Source organism: Ammodytes marinus (assembly GCF_949987685.1).
Source record: "Ammodytes marinus genome assembly, chromosome: 1".
NCBI lineage: Eukaryota > Metazoa > Chordata > Actinopteri > Uranoscopiformes > Ammodytidae > Ammodytes > Ammodytes marinus.
The window spans coordinates 8,482,693-8,499,041 of NC_137230.1; the positions used below are offsets into that span (position 1 = coordinate 8,482,693).

General features: G+C 39.1%; 1 protein-coding gene across 1 annotated transcript in view; it reads left to right on the top strand.

Moving 5' to 3' along the window:
- Positions 1-16,349, top strand: part of cep89 (centrosomal protein 89) — a gene marked incomplete at its 3' end in the record, with an annotated part of 61,152 nt that overhangs the window by 14,305 nt on the left and 30,498 nt on the right. The window contains exons 13-16 of the mRNA XM_080046769.1: positions 14-194; positions 2,835-3,002; positions 4,275-4,416; positions 7,750-7,839. Of these exons, the coding sequence (XP_079902895.1) occupies positions 14-194; positions 2,835-3,002; positions 4,275-4,416; positions 7,750-7,839 (581 nt within the window). The remainder of the gene's footprint in view (positions 1-13; positions 195-2,834; positions 3,003-4,274; positions 4,417-7,749; positions 7,840-16,349) is intronic.

The window sequence follows — 16,349 nt, forward strand, 5'->3', positions numbered from 1 at the left end:
CCCCTCTCTGTAGTTTCCAAGGTGTCTAAACAACTAATGTTGTTAGAGGCAGAAAAGCAGCGTTTGCAGGAGGACTTGGAAGAGAGCAGGAGGGAGTTGCAGAAAAATATGAGGGAGGTTCAAGTTCTACAGGCCCGCCTGAAGGATGCCGTCACCTGGGAGGAACACTGCAACATTGCTGGGAAACTCAGAAGGTACAGCTACATTGTCACATTTAATCATATATTTCTTGCTCTAAAATATGAGTGTGTCAGTATTTGAAACAGTTTAGCTCATGAAATGGAATACAGTCATTTTCTGTGAAGGGAGAACAAGAAAAAAGGAAAACTGAGCAGATTATATCAGTGACGCACATTCTCATTTGCTCTACTTTAGAAAAGGTTGCACAGCTCTCACTCCATATTCTCACCCAAAATGCCAAGGCTCCTCATCTTGTTCTTTCCAAAAGGTTTTTCAAGAGCTCACCTCAGTTCAGTTTTAGTTTTACTATCAATTAATTTTTGCCGCACCTGAGGCTTTTCCTTTTTAATTGTACATAGGGAAGGCAAGGCAAGGCAAGGCAAGTTTATTTATATAGCACAATTCAGACACAAGGCCACTCAAAGTGCTTTACAGGGGCAAGATTAAAATACACAACTTGTTTTCTCCTTGTTTAGTCCTAACTCTGGGGACTGTAAGCAGACCTGTCCCAGACGACCTAAGGGCTCTGGACGGCTCATAACGTATCAGCAGATCAGTAATATATTTTGGCCCTAGACCATTTAGGGCTTTATAAACCAACATCAATATTTTTAAATCAATTCTTTGAGTGACAGGAAGCCAGTGTAAAGACCTCAGAACTGGGGTAATGTGATCCACTTTTTTGGTCCTGGTGAGTACTCGAGCAGCAGCGTTCTGAATTAGCTGAAGCTGTCTGATAGATTTTTTTGGAAGGCCTGCAAGAACACTGTTACAGTAGTCAAGTCTACTAAAGATAAATGCATGGACAGGTTTTTCTAAATCTTGCTGAGACATAAGCCCTTTAATTCTTGATATGTTTTTAAGGTGGTAATAAGCTGACTTATTAATTGATTTAATGTGTTTTTTGAAATTCAAGTCTGAGTCTATGACAACACCAAGATTTCTGGCTTGGTGTGTGGTTTCTAGCATAACAGATTTAAGCTCTGCACTGACTTTTAATTGTTCATCTTTGGCACCAAAGACAATTACTTCAGTTTTGTCGTTGTTTAATTGAAGAAAATGTTGGAACATCCAATCATTGATTTGTTCAATGCACTTACTCAACTCAACTCAACTCAACTCAACTTTATTTATAAAGCCCTTTAAAACAACCACAGCTGAAACAAAGTGCTGTACATAATGCAGATAAAACAATTTAAAAACAAAACAACAATTTAAAATTCAGAAAAAAACAATTTAAACAAATAAAACTAATAAGCACAATGAATAAAATACACCATAGGACACTAAAACAAAATTAAGGTCTCATGCTGGGTTGAAAGCCAAGGAGTAAAAATCCTTACTTAGTGTTTGAATTGGACTATAGTCACCTGGTGATATGGTTATGTAAATTTGTGTGTCGTCTGCATAATTATGGTAGCATAATTTGTTCTTATTCATAATCTGAGCCAGTGGGAGCATGTAGATGTTAAACAGAAGAGGCCCAAGAATGGAACCTTGGGGAACCCCGCATTCAATATTTGTTCGCTCGGATGTGAAATTACCTATTGACACATAGTATTCTCTGTCCTTTAAGTAGGATTCAAACCAGCTTAGCACAGTTCCAGAAAGTCCAAACCAGTTTGCGAGGCGATCTAGTAATATGTTGTGGTCAACTGTGTCGAAAGCAGCACTAAGATCAAGTAAAACTAAGATATAACTTTTGCCACTGTCTGTGTTTAAGTGGATGTCATTGAGGACTTTAACCAGAGTGGACTCAGTGCTGTGGTGTTGTCGAAAACCTGACTGGAAGACGTCAAAGCAGTTGTTCACTGCTAAGTAGTTATTTAGCTGTTGATAAACAACTTTTTCAATGATTTTGCTTAGAAATGGAAGGTTAGATATGGGCCTATAATTGTTCATGAGTGATGTATCTAAATTGTTCTTTTTTAGGAGTGGCTTAATGACTGCTGTTTTCAGGGCCTGTGGGAATACACCAGTGCGAAGGGACATGTTTACAATTTGTAGAACATCTGAGGCCAGCTAAAAACAGTTTTAAAGAAGCCTGTGGGCAGAATGTCAAGGCAACAGGAGGAGGAGTTCAGGTGTTGTAAAATGTCCTCCAGATTTTTGTGGTTGATTAGATAAAATTCTGTCATTTTATTTGAATTGATTTTAAGTGGGCACAGGGAAAACACATATGTTGAACTTGGTATTGATGCGGTGACCGCTTGTCTAATTTTGTGAATTTTGTCAGTGAAAAAGGAGGCAAATTCATTGCAGGCTCTCGTGGAAAGATGTTCAGATGCTACTGGCACAGGAGGGTTTGTTAATCTGTCGACAGTAGCAAATAGGGCACCTGCATTGTTGTTGTTCTTGGTGATGATGTCAGAAAAGAAAGACTGCCTTGCACTTTTCATCTCTGAGTTAAAAGTGCAAAGTTTCTCTTTGAAGATGTCATAATGAACCTGGAGATTTGTTTTTATATATATGTATCATTAATGCACTCATTATGTATATACATGTGAAAAATGTTATTTACTTAACTTTCTTGTGAATTCCAGACTATGTATGATACAAATAATATGGGATAAAAAAAATATTGTAAAGAGTGTTTACCAAATACAAGAGAGGCTATGTTATAATGTTCTGTACAATCTGCTTTTGGCTTTCAGACAATTGGAGGAACAGGAGCACAGGAATAAGAGTGAGATGGAGGAGTTTCTTCTCAAATGGTCCAGTCTGCAGGAGGAGAATAGGAGTCTAGCTCTGGACAAAGCCAACCTGACTGCTGATATAAAGAGAATGGAGGCTGAGATGGCACTCACTAAACAAGCCAACAGGTACTGAATACGCTGCTCTCTTTGTTAGATATCACAGTACACATGAAAGCCAAAACACACTCCTTTGCTGCAATCGCATCTTCTTTAAAGCTGGGAACACACCGCATTGGCCGCCTGCGGCGGTTGGCCGCGTGAATGCAGGAGGTTCGCTGTGGAGGCGCGGCGCCGTGCTCGCCGCACAAGCCTTCGATTCACGCTCCTTCGATGACACAATTTCTATGCGCCGCTAATGGCCGCGCTCCTGATTCACGCGCCTCTCATGAGGCCGCGCCGCGCAAGCCCCCGCCGCCGGCCGCTGGACGCTGATTATTGGGTGGACGCGCGGCCACGCGCTAGTACATTGACTTTGTATGTAATCTCGCCGCGCGGCCAGTGCGGTGTGTTCCCAGCTTAAAGAAGCTCTGTATTATCGTTCTCTACAAAGCAGATCTGTTTAAAAGCTTATGACTACCCTGTTAAACTGACATTGTTATAAGTCTTGTCAACATGGCTGTTTATATTACAGTATAAAGAAAAACAATGGACATCTAATTGTTGTCGTTTCAGTATGATGTTAAATGCAGAGCAATGTGTTTATTTAAAAGCCTCTTCACGAACGTTGTGCAACCACAGTTTAACCTAAAGTGGGCTTTGAGTGCCTCTTCCCTTGCTGTAGGACAGGTCAGCATTGTAACAGATGCCATGCTCAGAGCCACTTTGTTAAAGATAGGGATAATCGCTATTTTTCAGAGTTTTAGCACATGTTAAGAGAATATTCCAATTTAATCCAAAAGTACAATAAAAATAATCATGAATGTTTGTGCCACAGATTATTTAAGACACTGTTGATAGGCTGGAGTTGCCACAGAGATTTTTCCTCATTCATTTTATCATAGTTTAAATCAGATCAAATCATTTTCCTATATTCCTGATTTTTTGAAGTACTCCTAGTAATGCACTATTTATTTTGTCAGGAATTACAGCTGATGTATAAACTGTCGTAGTCTCTCTGGAACCCTTTGCTCTGCTGGTCCCTGTAGACTTCAGCTGAGCCCATTGTGGAGTTTCTCATCTTGAAGTGTGACCATTGTCAGAAGGTGTTTCATTAAGCAACAATGTTTTAACCTGTCGAATCATGACGGCAGGGTCTCAAGATATCGTCTCTTGTATTCCCTGTTTTCAACCATTTGTTCTGCCCTACTCCTTTCCCCTGAACACTGACTAATTTTCCCCTGTCTCTTTCACTCTTATTAATTCGATTTCCTACTTCTCTTCTGTCTCTCCATCTTCCAGGAAGGCTGAGAGGAAGATGAGTGTGTTGAAGCGTCAGAAAGAGGAGTGTGTGTTGACAGAGGAAAAGACTCGGCAGTACATGGGAGCTGTCATTTCTGTCGCGGAGCACCTTTCCCAGGAGCGGGACCAACTATTGCAAATGGTATTAATCATACTACTGGTACTGATTGTGTATTACTGTACTATGTATTTACATACAGGTGCATACAATTACTGACACCTTTATCACTGCAGGTGAACAAGTATTACTCTATATATTATATTATTTTTATATAAAACTTTCCATCAGCATTCACAAATAGTTATACATAGCCTATATATATATTTTTTAATTCATGCAACCTGTGCAAATAAGACCAAATCACAAAATATTTTTGGGAAAATGCAGTGTTAATTGAATCTTTTAGGCTTTTGTTAGAAGTGCCTGCTTAGGTATTGAGGCAGACAGCAAAACTCAGCTGGTACGGTTTGAAGGGAAAATACTTGGTCATTATTTGGGTTTGTAATCGGTGTGAAGACAGGTAGGATTAGAGAAACAAGCACAGGAGAGCTGGCAGGACCCAGGACATATAGTAGCTGCTACAGCTAAAAGGGAACACAGGCAATATGGTAAATGCCTGATAAAGCCAACCCTCTACATATACAGAAGAGATATGGATAAGGAGCAGCTGCGCAGCATGTGGCCAATCCACAGACGTAGATAACTCTGAGAAGGAAAAATTGTTTTTGTGCCTGAATTCATGTTACATTTATCAAACAGGTGCTGTGTCTCTTTCACCTGAGGTGCACTCTTCATGTCAACAGTGAGATGCAGTGATGATACGGAAATGACTAAGGTGTCAGCAAAAGATCTTTATTATAGCAGACATTTTGGTATGTTTTAGCAGAAAAGACACAGGTGTAACTGACATCATTTAAAAGGACTTCATTAAGTTTAGGTGAGCTAGTTCCGGGGATAATTGGTGGAACTGGAATGGACGGGATTTTTAATGAAATGAGTATCAGCTGTGATTTTCTTGCTATGACCTGCTTAGTCAAAACGACTGCAGGGAGAAAGCTATATTCATTGTAGATTGGTCATTTTCCACATGTAAAGTGCAGGTGTAAATAGTGCAGGTACTCCCCTGTGATCCATTAGGACCAAAACCTCATGCCACAGGAACAGTTTCTTACCATATGCAGTCGCCCTCATTAAAAAGGGAACCCCACTGACACTGGCTCTTATCCCCTTCCATAGATATCACACTTTACATTAACATACAGTTTCCTTACCTGAAGAAACTATTTTCATTAACACACATCTTTACAGACTGCAGCCATTAGATCATTCTGCTCAATGCACATCTCTCCCCTCCGAAGAATAGTCGTTTGCACACATTTCTTTTTTGATATATTCTTATTGAACATTTTCTATTTTCAATTAATATTCTTGACTTACTTTATTGATCTTTTCTTTGTTTATTTTATGCACCAACAGACCAATGCGAATTCCTTTTAGTTATGTGTTATCTCACCTGGCATAAAAATGTCTGAATCCTTGTTTTTTACGAAATTGACTAATATATTGTTGGTTGTTGATTATCTTTTATAGTCTCTATTATCCTTTAGGAAAGTGGACATTGACTGAGTAATGAGAGTGAAAACTGCGGTAAAAATTAAACTAAGTGGAAACCTAGTATACCGCTGGACCCTGTATGGTTAATGTGCTATATTGTAGCCTCATGTCTCTGAGTGTTCAAAGAGAGATGTTTTCTCTCTTTCTCTCCTCTGACGTGTTACAAGCAGAACAAATGTTGTTGTGTACGTTGGTTTCCACTTTGATTCCCTCAGTGAATGCGAGGTATTAGGGTTGAGCCTACATTGGTGCAGTCCAGCCATGCACATCGATAACTACAAACTGAAAGCAATGGTGACCTATAATTCCAAATGAAATACCTGTTTTGCAACCACAAACAAAGATGTGGATGGAGAGTTGTGGCTTTTTGTTAATTTAAAATGAATTTAAACCTGAAACTCCAGGAACTGCAAAATCATTACATACTGCACTACACTGACATTTCCAGTGTGCATTTTGCTTCATTCCCCTCAGCTTCTCAGACAAGTTATTCCCCTCATCAATCCAAGTGGATAACAGAAAAATGTCAGAGTGGATAACGTTCATTTAATATAACCTTCTATTGCTTTATTTAGAGCAATTCTCTGGAACTATAGCGGTGGAATAAATCGTTCCGAATCAGCCAAGACGTGCTTTTCTTGTATAATCCAAGCCCCACACTACATCTATATTGATCTCTTCTTTACTTGCAGGCAGTAACAAGCTGCTGTGTGTACACTTAAATGAGGAGTGCTTATTGAAAAAGATAATAATGTTAGTAAATCTGGCTCTGAGGAGGAGTGGAAAGTCTGGGTGTCCAAATTATACGAGTTCAAACCGTGTTTTTAAAAAAAGAAAAAAAGTGACATTACATATACTGAAAAATGTCAGCTAGTTTACTGAATTAACTTATTGTTGTTTGGGCTGTCCGCTGACCCAAACAAAAGGGAAATGGAGCGGTTGTTTACACCTTCAAAACATTAAAATTAGATCACAGTCAACAGAAAATTTGATATTTTCTTCTTTCACCAAGGCTCCAATTTGGTAATTTACTGTGTTGTGGCTAGGCCACAATAGGTGAGCAGTTGAGCTGTTTCTCTGAGTAGCATGAGACTGAGATACATTCAGATATAACTGTATTTGGCTTGATTTTCTGGTTGTGACCCCCAGGTTAACAGAATTACTTTGCAGTTTCTCAATAGGCCACGGCTTTTTTTGTCCATCAAGGTGCTTTAGACAGTCCTGCTTATTATGCAGCAAGTGCCTGAAATGGTTTAAAAAAAACATGAATTTGTCTAAATTAAGCAAGCAGAGAAAAAAATTAGAGTGTAGAAATACTGAATATAAAAATGCTCTCTAAATCAAATGACACTCTAAAACAGTGACTTAATGTACAGTTTAACAGTTGTATGTAGTCACAGCCTGTGCGGATTTGGACCTTCACTTTTTGGCAAAGTGAGAGAAAGAAAGTGAGGAGAACTTTGGACTTTTGGTTGCAATTACAATGTGCAGCTGGAGTTTTATTATTTAATGCTAAATATTATTTTATACCATCAGACAATTCACTATTGTTTCATTTATTCATTTGATAATAAGTCACTATTGATTTGTTTTTTGAAATATACTTTCATTTTCTCTTTTCTTATTACTCTTCACCTCTACCACTCATTTGTTCAGTATGATAATGAAACTAAATAGGCTTTTTATGGAAGCATCTGTGGGAATACTGTAATTTGGCAGCAGTTTCAACAGTCTCTTCTTTTTTCCTTTATCCACCTCACCCATAATCTCACACTCCCTCCATCCAATTGTGCTTTCCGCCGCCCCCTGTGGTCTCTTCTTAGATCAGTAACCCTCCGTCTTCCCTCTCTACCTTCCCAGGCTTCGCTTCTAAATCAGGAAAAGCAGGGATTCATCAACAGGATGCTGAATGGCACAGTCCGATTCGGAAAACTACAGGAAGAAATCAAGGTAAGTGTCTTCATCCAAACATGGCAGGCAGGTTCATTTATTCTTTACTGTTAATGCCAGGGTAGCTAATGAGGCTGGAAATTAAGCTCAGATAAACGGATACAAATGACAAAAAAACATGCATAACTTTCAAACACACACAAAATAAGGCAAATTAGGAATTTAGAACACACACTTGTCAATATATACAGGATATTACTACTAATGCACACGTTCAATGTCACATTTGGCACAGAGGAGAGTCATTGTAGAAGTTCAATGTGACACCAACGACCTCATGTAAAGGTCCTTATAACAGTGGAGCTCTAGAAGCCTCTGACTAAAAGCTTGAAGCTTTTAGTCAGATGCTTGAAAAGCTTGTGCAGCATCCTTCTCTCCACAACCAAACCCAAATTGGATAAGGAATGTTTCAACTACTGGTAGGTGTTTGTATCTGTGTACTAAGGGCCTCAGGTTTTTGTCATCGTCTCCATTTGAGGCATTGAAGTCCCCCCCCACAGACAACAATGTGGCCATGACATTTGAAATGATTGATCTCCTCATTCTGGATGGAGAACATGTCATCGGGAGTGGAGCTGTATGCACCCCTTAACACTGTGTCTTAAAGCATGTCCATTGTTTTGTTTTCTCTAATGGGGCGGTTGAAAATTAATTGAAAGGTTGGCAACATGGCAGAGACAGAAAGTCTTCAGAAATCGTTAAGAGAGCCTTTGGGGGGTTGTATTTGGAGTCATGCACCGTGTCTGCTGCAGCTAATGGGGTTGTTAACAGCAACATGGATAGTGCATATGGTCTCCCTCTGCAGATAATACTGACTCACATAACTCACCACTTACAGTTAACACCGTCTGTTCTTTAAAACACTACAACCCCCAAACAAATAATATTTGATCCCAGATATTCCAGCTGTGTTCTCATCAGTGGCCACAGTTTGTCCATGTCACACCCCAGAGACTTCACGATCCTAATGATAGTTTTGGATAGAAATATTTTATATTTTCTCCTCCATCTCCCAGTTTTGGTTCTGCATCTATGATTTCTCCATTTCATCTAGTCTAGGATTATGGATATAATTCCGAACAGTACTGTAGATTTTAAGATTTTAATCAGCTGATTCTGGGGGTAAATATAATATAATAATACACCCACTCCCTCTTGTCTTGGGAATGGGCACAAACATTCAGCAGCAGTGTGATAAATCCTCTATATACAGCGTGTTGAATTATACCTGGAGTTAATTGTCCACAATATAACCTGCAATTTACTTCCTATTGATCAGCCCACTCCATTGCAGCTGTCAGTCTCCACTTCTCAGAAATTGACGAACGCCTGTGTCTCTCAAATTGGCATCTCTCAAGCTGAGCCAAATTGTTCTCTGGGACTACGTTCCAATGTATAATCAACACCTCACACAGTTAGCATGTTAAATGTAAAGAACACACCATTATAAAGACAATAGTAAGTATTGAACAGTGATGCTGTGCACTGGTCCCATTGATTTCAGATTATACCTGTGGCACTGCTACTCCTAGTATTTATAGTGCTTATAATACATTACATTTTATTTAGCTGACGCTTTTGTCGCTTATCTTCCAATAAGTGCATTCAACCATGAAGGTACAAACTCTTTGGATCTCATTGGCTTCAAATTAGCCAAACTAGTGCCACATGTAAGTGCTGCATTTAAGTGCAACACTTAAGTGCAAAATTATTGTTATTTTTGTCTCACCATCATTAGCAAAATTGCAGTAAGAAGAGATGTGTAAAGCCAACAGGGCTTTGTTATTGGTTTCATTTGGTTTCACATAAAACCTGCAATTCTGTTAACTTGCACCCTCAATTTTTATTCTACAACCTCACTAGGTTGTCCATGACCAAACATTGACACAATTAGTTCACCAGTCAGGAAACGTAGAGAAGCTATCTGAAAGTAAAGCAAGGTTTTCCAATATGTCTGTTAGTTATCCTGTAATACTAGTTGGTACAGCTTTTCTACAGTATATGTGTTTGTTTGTTTGTTTATATATATGGCAAATGTGAACAAGACATTTGTCTGGCAGTATCAGTGCCTTGTTTTAGGGCCAATGCGTTCTGCTCGTTCTAGCTGTCAGCAGTTCTTGTCACTCAAGCCACAGCAGGGAAAAACATCTCAGTGGTTCCGGCAATTTTATGAAGAGTCTCTATAGCAACAGCCCTCAGAGAAAGACGTGTGTGAATGTGTGTTTTTTTGGTGGTGATCAGAATGCAAATGCCATTTATGTAGAAGGACATTATTCTCTTCTTACTTATAATCTCCACTGTTTTACTGTCTCATTCCCACATACACATTTTCAGGTCTTTGGTTTTGGACTCCTATTAAGAAACTAGAGTCAATGGACCGCACATTCAACTCTGTAGATATTAGGAAATTGCCCTCTCTCTTTTGCTCATGTTCAGCCTCCACTCAGAAAGGCCTGCTTAGGTTCTTCCTACCCCTTCCGCACAGTGCATTACGTTGTGTTGGTCACTGTCATACCCCAGAGCTAGCAGTTCGGGTTGCCGCTACTGCAATATAATGCAAAGAACAAAAGAAGAGCAAAATCAGAGCTGATGCGACAGATGCTAAAGCTAGCTATGCTCACCGTTATCTGATGATGCAATAAGCCCCGTTCTCAGCTCTCCTTAGCCGCCAGTCCGCTCCGTATGATATGGAGTTCAGTAGTGTGATGGGGAATGAAGATCCTTCCGTGAAGTTGTGAAAAGCTTAAAACCAAAGAACTGTTCATTGACGCGAGCTAGCTTGTCAAGCTCTGATCCTCTTCGTCTGCAGGTGTCTGTCTAAACATTTCGGCTCTCAAACTGCAAGTCTGCTGTCAATCAAGTAGCAGTCCCTCGCTTCTGCATGACGTCACCTGGTACTGGGATGTGTACTCACTAGCGTAACACAACATAGCTGCATGTCAATAATCAGCTCCAGTAAACAAAATAATAAAAACAGGGAAAGACCCTACACGTGCCTGTACCAGTCACCCTCTTGAAGACTTCTGGATGGCGGCTGAGCACAACAGCTTGAAAAAAAAACTTTAGCTCTGTGTATATGCTGACACTGTACTCACAACCCCGTTTGACACAAAAAAAACCCGGCGGTAGGACACTGATACAATGTTTGTTACATCTTTGGCTTCTTTCACTTCAACATAATCAAGTGTCGTCGGAAACGTGCAGTCCTTGAACAGACTGTGTATCCATTTCTTTGTGAATAAAGTTTGAAAAAGAGAAACAGCGCTAATCCAGATCCGTACTGGCCCATGTTGAAAAAACAGTCCTGCGTGAAGTCCTGCTAACAAGCGACAGCGCTGTAGCGGCATGACCATATACAGTAGAGGAGTCCGGATCACTGTGATGTCACTGCTTCCAAGTGTGCGCACCTCATTATTTACTTCTTTGGCATCGTTTAACATGACTATGCAACATGGTAACAAGATTCATTCGTCAGAAAAAGCCTGATATGTCCCCTTTAATGAAGATAAACACTTTAAAGAGGACCTATGATACTTTTTGACTTTTATGACCTATAAACGTTGTTATAATGATTTATAGTCATGTTTAACCATACTAGCTTATCAAATAATGACGTACATGCATTTAGACGTATTCCCTGCTGACCGTCTGGGGTGGCTGTGCAGAGCACTAAACACTAGGGCAGCCGGTCGAGAAATCACGTGTTCAAATCGGTTCAAATTTCCTGCCATCGTGTCGTCACGATTCCGGATTTTTCCATGTATGGTAACGTGCTGCTCAGGCAAGCTCCGGCCATGCCCCCACCTTCCTGCTCTCAAATCTACCCACGCGCTGCTGAAACTGTTCCGGAAGGAAGGTAACCAATCACAACGGAGTGGGGTTTGCAGGAGGGGGCGGAGAAGCACAATGCCAAGTGTAGAGAAACTGCTGTGCTCGCTGAGATGAGAGGAAGAGTTTCCCAAAAATCTACATGGTTTTTTGTGATGTGATTCGTGTCAGGTTGCTCTATAGCAGTTTTTAACAAGACATTAAGACCAGAAAAGTAGTATAATAGGAGATCTTTAAAGCGGAATTATACTGTATCTCTCCTTTAAGTCATTGCAGTTTGGAGCAGTTATTGATATAGGGATTGTTTTTAACATCAGTTCAGTTTAAAACAGTTTCTGAATAGACCCTCTGAAAAACAATAAATCAGTCACGCATCTTTAGGGAATGATTTGCCTTAATTTTATATCAAAACTTTATTTTTAAGTTTATTTCCATATTGATCTTTCTCTATGATTTTTCACTTTCTCTCATAATATAAGATGTATTTTTATCCAAAAATCGGCAACCCAAAGTTATAGGATTCATCATATATACATTGCCACTTGTAGAGGCTAAAGCCAAAACATTTTTCCTATATCAAAATCCACCTTACTAGAAAGAAAAAGTAGAATTCTTTCTCATTCCAAAATAGTTAATCATCAACCTCAAATGGTTGTAGAGATTAGTATCTATTTATAAGTCACAACTTTTCCAAATAAGAAAAATCCATGCAAAGAAGAGTCAGTTATGTAGGTGGATAGTAATACGATCTGATCAAGATTTTGTCTGACACTATTTGTAAGATTAAATCACATATATCCTCAGGTTTTAACAGGCACCCAGTGAATCCCATGTTTGCAATTTACTCAAAATCCCCTCTATGTTTGATGGCTTCAAAGAAACTCTCATCTTTTATGAGTTAATGGAAGCCACTCTGTTTGCAAGACCCATGCTGCTTGACATCAGTGTAAGATGATTCTTTCCCCCCATTCAAAATGCTCCTCTGATCTTGGTTTGAAATATTTTACAAGAACATTCGCAAAACATTATTCACACATAATTATACATAATTACACGTGTACGCATAATTATACAATCACATGAATATATCTTCCTTCTAATTTATAGAGGGTGTTTTGACATCCCCTTCCCTCGTCATAAGTGCTTATAGATATTGAGATTGAATTATTGGAGAAATAGAGTGAGTAAACAAATACTACAGGCTGAAAATAGCAGTTTGCTAAAACCTGGTACAATGCATCTCTCCTTGTTTTAAACGAGGTTAATGTTTCTTTTGTACACTGTCCCTGTTCAAATAAAAATACACTATGGGGTTGATCTACTAAACTTTTGCGCGTTTAAAAACGTGTGCAAACAAGATTTTTTCTAGTTTATTCTCTGCTTGTGTTATGCTTAGATTTACAGAAACAAAAATAATCCTGCCATATTGCCCATCCGGCAATACCATTTTGGAGCTTTTGGATGAGTTAAGGGCTTATTTGTAGCCATTAAATAGAACCAGTCACACAACACCTGCATACATACAACATTTTCTCACATCTGGGTTGTTCCAGCACAATGAGCTTACTGTAACACTGTCTGGACTCGGGACGCACAGAATGAAGCCAAACGGGGCTTTACACGGTTGCTGTTTCCAACAGGAGCGACTGTACTAATGTGCAACCTGTTTTATATGCCAAGGCTTTTTTTTATAAGATATTTGTCATTTTGTTCTTCTTCTAATGTCCTGCCATATTCTCTTAATTTCATCAGTCCTTCTTGTTTTACCCACAGCATTTATTTTCTCACACATCGCATTGCTATGATAATATTAATATTAATGGGCTTTAGCTCAACAGTGCGTGTGTTTTTCTCTTCCAATACCACCTCTAATTCCGTGGCATTACATTTATCTTTGCGCTTGCTGTCACTCTGCTCTCCGTCCAAACACGGAAACCAGTAAGGCATGCAAAGCCCTCATTTCGATTTACTTCTTCTAACTTGTTTGCACCTGTTGTCATTTCTTAGTATATCAACCCCTATGTATGACAGCCAGAGGGTCGTCACAACTTCCACTTGTATGATTGGATCAGTTTGATAATTGTCTCAGCAAGAGCTAAGAACTGTCTATCCTCACAACTTTTCCTTAACAAACTGCACTTCGCTGAACTACACATTGTTGAATGTGCTAATTCCAACTGACTTTTGAAGAGGGAAGGAGTTCTTGTAAAATAAATCATGGCAGTGAGGATGTGGATATTCCTGAGTATCAAGAAGGGCTGAAAGATTGATTGACCAAACTGTACTGCTCAGTGGAAAAGAGGCATACCATATGTAACCTGCCACACTAGAGAGATGAAAGGCAGGGTTCAGATGTTGGACGGTACACCAGTAGGACAAATGCTCCACTGACAGTCACTCTGCAAAGCTCTGCCAACTCAGGCAGAAAATAAAATCTATTTCCACTTTCTGACCTGCTGGCGTTGGCTGTCATCTTAAATTTCTTTGTTTCTTTTGCCCGTTTCTCCTTTTATTGTCTGTCTCCAGCTGGTTTGAACTATATGAACCGTAGGCAATCGGTTCTATTTTCAGATCGTCCAATCATGTTCAATAGGGGTCGCTGATAGACGATCCAATCGGGGGGTGAAGTTACGTCTCTGCACTTCAAACAGCTGAATTTTTAAGCTTTAATATATTCCTTTAGTTTAGAGTTTTTCACTTTGCTCTTTTATCCCTTGGTCTTTTATGTGTCTCAATTCGTATTTTAAGAAGCAGTGTCTATGGGAATGCACACTTGAGAAAAAAAAGGAGCGCTATTTGCACCGCATGCACGTCTCGTCTTCTCTTTTCTCCCAAAAAGTAATCAATAAATGAATCAGCCTTTCAGGCCCAAATTTCAAGTTTCCGCTGTACAATTAATCTAGGGGGAATACTGCTCTATTAAAACACATCCCTTGTAAAGTTTGAGTGTTGATGCATGGTGCGTGTCGTTGCCATTTAGCACAAGAGGGGCTCTAAACACAGCACATTCCAACATGTCTCGTTTAACATTATAGGCTATATTAAATATCAAATTTCTAATCAATATAGCCTAGGTTTACATACATGTATATGAAGCACAAAGCAAAGGTTTGGTGAGAAGATTTAAGAGGGAGATGTGGGGTGTGAGCGACGGTAGGTAAACAGGGTTGTAAACTAAAAGGCTTTAATTCACTTCAAACTTCTTGTTAACTTCTCGATCAACATGTCTCAAGTTAGTTAAAGGTGCCTTCATAGGCGATCCTATCGTCTTGGGAAAAATCATTATCCATCCCTTCAATTGCTGATAATCGATCCGATCGGCAATCGGAAACAAGCCTAATAAACCGTTCATTGCTTTAAGCGGAATGGTCAGTTTAGCTAACTTCCTGTCACTGACTGCAGTTAGCAGTCCCCTCCCTCGTCCCCACGTCACCACATTAATGCACTGCGGTTTTCAAACAGTGAGTTATCTAGCACCATCTCAGATAAGTAAGTTTGATAAAACATGAGAAAAACCATCAAAACAGTCATTGGGGAGGATTTTTACCTGCTCCATCATTGTAGGGGCATAAGCATTCACCCGCTCTGGCGTGCACCGGCAGTGAGACGGGTGTCGGTTTGTAGCGTTCTCTCTTATGATTGGATATTAATTTCGGGATCCCCGAAAAGTTTATTTGCCGATTACATGCAGAGCGGGTGACTGAGAGATCGGCTTTATGAAACGTGCACACTATTTAAGTGATCACTGTATGAATAAAGAGCTATTTAACACTTGTATTAACATAAATAAATCGCTTACTTCACCTTTAATTTAAAAAATAAAAATTATAATTGATATTTGCAATCCTCAAACCGAGCTGTATTAGGAAGCTGAGGCATATAATTAAGATCACATGAAAAGCATAGAAAAAATTGTCCATTTATTTCATTGTCTAGTAGCTTATGTAATCAGTAGTGTGGCACTACTAAGCTTCAGTCAGTCGATCAAAGACACAGACACAAGAAAACACAGGAGATACAGAGACATATAGTGGTAGAGAGAAGTTGACAAAAGAAAGCTAAGAAAATAATATATAGAACCTAGACAATATATGAACATGATGTAGATTATTCAGCACAAAATAATATTTTTTCCAAAATGCTACATTTCTGTTTTGATAAAAATATCAATACCTGAACTTAATCATTCAATATGTTTAACAGTTATCTGTACAGTGCCCAGTTTAGTTATCAACATTGTGCAAAAAGGGTTCTAATATGATTCTTAAGCATTAAATGTAAAATGCTTGAATTACAAGTAAGTTGTTTTTTGTCTAATGTGCAAAACTGCTTCAAACTTTTCCAAAAATAAATTATTACAACAAAGAAGCCATAGCCATGTTCAACCCAACAACAAGCTTAATGGAAAGTTTGTTGTACACATTGCAAGATTATCAAAAAGCCTGATATGAGTCCGGTGTATTCCTCACATGTATACCAAATCAACACAACAACCTTAAAAGTGTGTGTCTATTTGAGGCAGAAACAGAGAAAGAAGGAGATCACATTTAATTAGCGATGGTTACCTCAGCACATGTATGCCTCAAAGCCACTGATTTGACAGTACAATGGGCAACAGGTAAGTGTTGTGTGTCCAATTTTTAATTTGTATTTAGTCTTGGAGGAAATGTGCAATGATTGCA